This window comes from Berghia stephanieae, chromosome 9, assembly GCF_034508935.2.
Source record: "Berghia stephanieae isolate SIO BIC M18660-M18661 chromosome 9, UCSD_Bste_1.3, whole genome shotgun sequence".
NCBI lineage: Eukaryota > Metazoa > Mollusca > Gastropoda > Nudibranchia > Aeolidiidae > Berghia > Berghia stephanieae.
This window is the reverse complement of record NC_088368.1, coordinates 20,596,067-20,603,566: the sequence shown is the minus strand read 5'-3', so window position 1 is coordinate 20,603,566 and position 7,500 is coordinate 20,596,067. Positions and strand designations below refer to the sequence as shown.

At 37.7% G+C, this 7,500-nt stretch overlaps 1 protein-coding gene across 1 annotated transcript in view; it reads left to right on the top strand.

Moving 5' to 3' along the window:
• LOC144979834 (lymphocyte antigen 75-like) overlaps positions 1 to 7,500 on the top strand; it is a 25,469-nt gene that overhangs the window by 13,516 nt on the left and 4,453 nt on the right. Inside the window, exons 5-6 of the mRNA XM_078927009.1 lie at positions 1,462 to 1,620; positions 2,808 to 2,899. Coding sequence (XP_078783135.1) covers positions 1,462 to 1,620; positions 2,808 to 2,899 — 251 coding nt within the window. The remainder of the gene's footprint in view (positions 1 to 1,461; positions 1,621 to 2,807; positions 2,900 to 7,500) is intronic.

Genomic DNA, 7,500 nt, shown 5'->3' with positions numbered 1-7,500 from the left:
TTGGCCAGAAAACTCGTCCTTCAAATAATATCGATTGATTGAAATGACACTCATCTTGGTAAAAACTCTCAAATCTCTCAAACTTTGAGAAGTCTCAGGTTTGATATATTTTGCCAAGACGAGGATCATTGAAATTTTAAATCGATCGACATTCGAAGGACGAGTTTTCTGGCCAAATTTTTAAATACATGTTTTTCCAGAGTATGCGGAAGTAAATGGTTAAAAGTCAAAATAGAAAAATAAAAGAAATTGATTTTTGTTCTGTAGTTCAAGACGCAAAGTCCACTGCTCAATAAAGATATTGAATTTGTTTGAACTCAAAGGTTAAAAGTTAAGTCAAAAACTACATCTAAAGTAGAGGATTCGCCCCGACATCATACCTGTATCTGTATCTGTATCTGTATGGTTGGCGCTGAAGAAACCAATGGTCTGGTTGTATTTCAGCGGCGTCCAATGAGGAACTTTTAACCTTTGAGTCCACACATGAGTTAATTCGTATCTATTTAGATTATCACTGTATTATTTAAATGTGCATCAATGGTCTGTAAATAATAACAAAAATAAGATGACTTGATGAATTATGGCTAAAGCCACACAATGAAAGATGCCCTGGTTTGCACATCTAATTAACGAATAAGATCCACGGTTATGAGTCTCGGAGCGGAAACAAAGAATTTTGTTTGTTTTTGTTTTGTTTGTTTTTAAGGGTTTTACGGCACTTGCAACACATAAAGGTCATATCAGCGCCAGTAAAAAGGAAGAAAATGCGATAGTAAAAAGTTCTAGAATTACAATTAAAGCACCCAAGAAAAGGTAAGACAAAGGGAAATTGGTTCAAATAAGAAACAGGTGTAGATTCCAAGAGCACGCTGTCAAAGTACTTAGTTTGAGATCACTAAAAGTCTCATCCAGACACAAGCACAGGTCCCCACCAAGAGGAATACACTCAAATGTTTTACAAATCATATATAAAGAAAACATAATACAGTGTATAAGACAGCGATGATTTACAAGGAAAAAAATCATCTCCCAAAACTAACTGTCTCCCTCTCAGCCAGGGCATCCGGCCAGGACCAGGACAAAACCAAATAATCTCATTCCAAAACAAAGACAGAAAGCATGTTGGAAAACAGATATAGGGGGATAGAAGACGCATTCAGTACCTCCCTGCCCACTATGGGAGGTCAGGAACCCCACCCAGAAACAAAGAATTTGGTCTGTTGGGTATCTAGAATGATCTATTAAATATAGCTTTATTCATTCAATGGAATTTCTCAAACCGTAAATAAATTTACATTCTACAACTAATTCTGTTGATCTCTTTGAGTTTTGAGCCAGATTTTAATCTGGCATGAAAGTACTAGATTCAAACCAAAGATCAGAGGTCCCAAATTATGGACAAGTTAGATTTTTACCACTTTTAAAAAAAAAAAATGCTTTAATTCCTAACTTATCACGCAGTAACAGAAAATTGCCCACAAGGCTACACACCAAAATCTGGAAAATGTTACAAGCAATCCACAGATATCAAGAGCTGGGACGACGCTCGGAAAACGTGCTTGAAAGATGGAGCTGATTTAGCGACGGTTCTAAATGCTGCTGACCATAGAGCCATCAAGGGTGAGTGGGCGGTATGGTGGTCTGGTAAAATAGTCTCGTGTTATATATATATATATATATATATATATATATATATATATATATATATATATATATATATATATATATAAGAGAGAGAGATAGAGAGAGAGAGAGAGAGAGAGAGAGAGAGAGAGAGAGAGAGAGAGAGAGAGGGGGGGGGGTGGGAGGGAAGGGAGATTAAATATAGCCTATACAGACGTTTCAATCTTAAGCCTATACAGACGTTTCAATCTTAATTCAGCGGTCTTGCTTGGAGGATAATCCGAATATATAATTATATAGCATTATTTCATGGCTTTGGATTTATTAAATAAGTTATTTTTATCATGGCTAATAATTCACGAAATAAAAATCAAGTTTGAGATTTTTAAAAATATTTCTTTCTGTTGACTCGTTATGACTCGTTATCCTGAAAATGGTCGGGATCAAGAGAGTTAAAAAGAAAATTCATTTAAACAACTTTAAAAAGCTATAGCTATTGTAAACAAAATAAATCAAAACCCGTGAAAGAATACCTTTACTCCACCCCTCAAAGTCATTTTCTTAGATATTTCATAACTAATAATTTGTAAAAAAGGCTTCATGCTTCAATGAATTCAAGTAATTTATAATTAGGGATGATAACAGCATTGTAATTAAAGGGAATACCAAACGAAACGTCGGTCGGTCACGGATGCCAATTTGGTGCTTTTAATGCCAATTTTTAAAAAAATGGTCATTAAATATTGATCTGAAAGCGAGTTTCATACCACAAGACCATATACTATTTTCAAGGTGGAAGCGTATGTCACATCACTTTACATTGTCATCTGGAAATGTTTCTTTGTGCGGCTATGTGGTCTAGTGGTATGACACTCGCTTTCGGATCGGAAGGTACTGGCTTCGAGCCTCGCTCGGCGCATAGTTGTCCTTGGAAAAGGCTCTTTACTCACATTCTCTTACCGTACTCAGGTGTAAAATGAGTACCTGGTCGTTAACAGCGTTGTATCTGTCCGGAAAAAAATTGTAATATTATCGCCAAACAGGCATCATGTCTCGTTCTACATGTTACGTGTTGATGTTGGTAAGGGACCCTCTGTAAAGCGCTTTGAGCACGTTTAGTGGATATTGCTCTATATAAAAGCCCATCTTTTTTTCTTTTCTTGTTTGTATCGATCTGATCACAGGATTTGTGGCGAATATTAAATACTGGATCGGGCTTGTAGAAGTTCCTTACAACGCGACAAAGGACTGGAAGTGGATTACGGGTGATTATGTGGTGAGTATTCACGAAGACTACTTAGCACTTAACCCTCTCCTTACCACCCATAGGAAAATCGTCACATTCGTTACGATGCAGCCAACAATTTCCTTATTCTGATTTCATGTACTTATAGTTATAGCCATAAAAAACTCGACATTGTATTGCAGAGCTCATTTTCTGAACAAAATATAGAATATACTCGTTGCTAATCTGTTTGAAAAATCTATTTTTGTGTTGGGTGAGTATGAAGTTTTGGTGTAAAATTCCGAAAATAGCTGGTAAGGAGAGCAGTTAAGGATATCAAGTCGACCAATTAGGAGGTAAAATTATATGAAATAATGTGTATGATCAGGAGGTATCGGGTTCCAGCCCCAGGCGAGACAGGCTGATTTTTAGGATGTTTTTTTCCCCAATTATTCTTTTTTGCATTGTCTGGCAGTGTTTTCTACAAACCTTTTAGAATGTTGTTTTAGGACGTGGGCAAGGACAGTGAAATATGGTTGGTACATGGATTTGTATAATTTACTATAACAGGCTATATAGAACCCAACTCTCCATTCTATAAGGCTATGTGGTCTAATGGTATGATACTCGCTTTTGGATCGGAAGGTCCTGAGTTCGAGCCTTGTTTGGCGCATTGTGAGTCCTTGGAAAAGGCTCTTTACTCACATTCTCTCCCCGTATTCAGGTGTAAAATGGGAATCTGGTCGTTTACAGCGTTGTCTCTGTCGGAAAAAAAATGTAATATCGCCTAATAGGCTTCATGACTCGTTCTACATGTTATATGTTGCTGTTCGTCAGGGACCCCTTGTAAAGCGTTTTGAGCACGTTTAGCAAATAGTGTTCTATATAAAAGCTCAAGTTTTTTTTCTATAGGGAATGAGATTAGCGGAAGAGTAGCGTCCCTTGATTGGAAGTCGCTGGTGGAGAAGTTATTTGTAAACAAACCAACTACAAGCCAAGCGCTCCAAATACAAAATTTAGTATTCATATTTCTGTACAAAAATGCATATCAATCAACGTTATGCATTTTTGTACAGAAATATGAATAATAATTTTTATTATTTGGAGCGCTTGGCTTGTAGTTGGTTTGTTTACAAATAATTTCTCCACCGGTGACGTCCAATCAAGGGACGCTACTCTTCCACTAATCTCATTTCCTATACATTTAAAGTCGCCTGCTAGGTGCCATTGCATATACTGGCATTAATACAATTTCCGTAACAGCCAATAACCAATAACAGTCCACTTAGGTACTGAGTTGGGAGAGATAATTATATGTGTGAAATGCCTTTACATAGATCAAACAATAATCATAGCTTGTCGCTCCAACACCGAACCCACTTCACAGCATCTGGGGATCAGACTCTTAGGTCATGGTCAGTACAGCTGGGCCCATCCTGGCATTCTCTAAGGATGTGCTCCATCGTCTGCTCTGGGCATCCACATGTACACAAGCTAGTCTCAGTCACCCCCCCCCCCCCCCCCCCCACACACACACACACTTTTCATGCTTACAGTTGCTGTTCTCCCAAGTTTTGCCCGTGCTCTGTTCAGTATTACCTATTTATTCCTGGGGAGAATTATGCAAGCGATATCGCCCATTCAGTCACTTTTCTGCATGTACATTTTCTGTCTTTGTTACAAGACAAGATATCATACTGCCCGGCCATCGCCATCCCTCTTTATTATTTCCTTATATGATAGAGGCCTGTTCAAAGATTACCGCAATGTTTCGGTGAAAGAACTATGCACCTTTGTAATCATAGACTAATCCCGAGACTTCTATTTTGAGTATCTATGTCTATCGTGGCAACAAATAGTGTCCAATCTCTTTAAGTAAGTAGACCTTCAGAGCCATTCGGACCATGGAGCCGGAGTTTATCCCATTTTCTATAGCGTGAATTGGGGCAATAGCAATTGCTTGCTATCATTTGGCTAGGACGCCAGTCTATCGCAAAGTACTTTCCACCAAATCTAACAGATTCAGCTACCCATTCACTGCGACTGCACCCGGGATCGAGCTTGGTCCTTTGCTTGTGAAGCGAGTGCTCTACCAACTGAGCAATCCGGACTCTGAATCTCTTTAGTTCAGTTTTATTATCTTTTTTTTTTTAAAAATCGATAATTACATGACACCAAAGTAGCAGTATTTCAATGTACTTTTACGGGCAAATTTCCAGACTTATCATGAGAAATTTAGTGATTCTCAGACAGACAACATCATGTGTGATTCTCTCTAGAGTCTTGGCCGTTTCGTAAATATACAACAATAACTCTTCTACCTTGATAGTGTGGTAGACTTTTACGCAGTTATTTCCCTTCTAAAAGGAACCCTAATTGGTTATTGGATTTATTTCATTCTTTTTTTCGGTTGGCAATACTGTCCCTTGCTAGTCCTACGGCCGGCGTATATCAATTATTTTTTTAAAAGACCCCCCCCCCCCCCCCCCCCCCCCCAACAAAAAAAACGACAAAAAAAAAAAAAACCAACAAAACAAACAACAACAACAACAAAGAAACAACAACAACAAAGAGCATGACAAAAACAAACTTGGGCGTTTAATATAGAGTAATGTCTACCAAACATGCTTAAAGCAATTTACAAGGGGTCCATAGCCAACAGCAACACTTAACATATAGATAGTATGCAGATGACGTCACTCAGGCCTTTGTTATTGTTTTTGCCATCCGCGTTTGTGAGTTGTTCTCACTAAACTGTATTAACCAGACTATAAAAGTTCATGGTTACACAGAGTTTGTGTGTTGGTCCGTTATACTTCCGGATGGCAATGTTGTGAACCCATTGGCCAAGCGCATGCTATCTATAGGACGAGACGCGATGCCTGTTAGGTGAAAATACATTATTCGACAAAGACAATAATGTTAAAGGCCAGGTTCTTATTTTACACATGAGTACCATGAGAGAATGTAAGTAAAGAGCCTTTTCTAAGGACTCAACTAAGTGTTGCCCAGAACGGGACTCGAACCCAGGGGTTTCCGATCCGAAGACGAGTGTCATACCACTAGACCACATAGCCGCACAAGATTGTTACTCCGTGTAATTAACACCTCCACACATCCAGTGTATTGCTTTGTAATAATAATAATAATAATAATAATAATAATAATAATAATAATAATAATAATAATAACAATAATAATAATAATAATAACAATAATAATAATAATAAATAATAATAATAATAATAATAATAATAATAATAATAATAATAATAAACTTTATTAATCCTTTTCGGAAATTGTACAACATTTGTATACCAATTGTACATTATCTATCGCCTGGATGAGAAAAGCAGCGCTTAATTGGCTCTTCTTTGTAGCAGATTGTCAAAGTATAAGTTCTTTACAACTGTTGGTTTTACACAGTATGATGTTTCTGTTTATATTCTTTACAAGTGTCTGTTTATTTTCTTTACAACTGTTGGTTTTACACAGAATGGTGTGTCTGTTTATTTTCTTCACAACTGTTGGTTTTACACAGGACATGTGTCCGTTTATTTTCTATCCGAATCATAGAATCTTGTTCTCGGACGTTATTTCAACCCCGTGCCATTCATCAATCATGAAACATGGCAATATTTTTTCGTGTACTCTGTCACGTTACTGTCACGTACTATGAATACTACTCACCATGGTTATATAAACCCATGGCAGGCCGCAAATCGTCGCTATTCTTCGCACAATGCAGGGTTGATTGTGTGAAAAACGTTTGGGGCCGGAATATAGCAAGGCATAGTGCAGGTTACTGCACTGTGTAAGTCCGTAAACGGGTGACCAAAAGCAGGGCATATAGAAGGCACATTTATGCAATATCAGTCTGATCAATAACAAAAAAAAGATCAATAAAATCATAGTACGGAGAAGGCAGATCTGTTACTATGTATATGTTCCAATAAAGTAAAACACAGAGAAGGCCGAAACTGTGTTATACTGGATCGGTTCGGTAAAAGGCTCCATACACGCTCCGTTTTGATCGAGGGTCGATCGCCAATCAGGCAAACCGGAGTGAAAACGCAATGTATGTGGCCAAATACCTGGCCGACGAGCAGAGGGACGGTGGTCGCTCGCAAAGCCCGCATAACACACTAAATATAGCACAGAAGACCACAAACTGTGTTATTAAAGGCTGGTCGGACGGTGATGAATTAAAAAGCGACGGATGTCGTAATATCACATCACCATAAAAGAGTGTGATGATATAAAGGTGCCCGTTGAGAACTTGTTGGGTCAAATCTCTATCCAGATCCAAAAAGGATAGTGATAAGTCTTGGACGTAAAACAAATTTGAGAAGCACGGTTGTTCTCAATACTTGTTGGGTCGTATTCGGTATAGAGTAAAGAAGTATCCACACTACACATCTTCACGAAATGTCAGAGCAACGCTGTTTCAAGATTACAGAAGAGCAAACCTGAGACGACAACAAGACACGATTTGTTTGTGTGTATTGCATTGTCTTTACATGTCACTGAATAGGTACGTTTTGAATGTCAAAACCCTTTTCAATTCATTTTTGACATTTTCTTTATCTTTTAAAATAAAGTTATAATTTAATTAAATCAGCAGACTTGTTTAATAATTTAAAGCTATACTT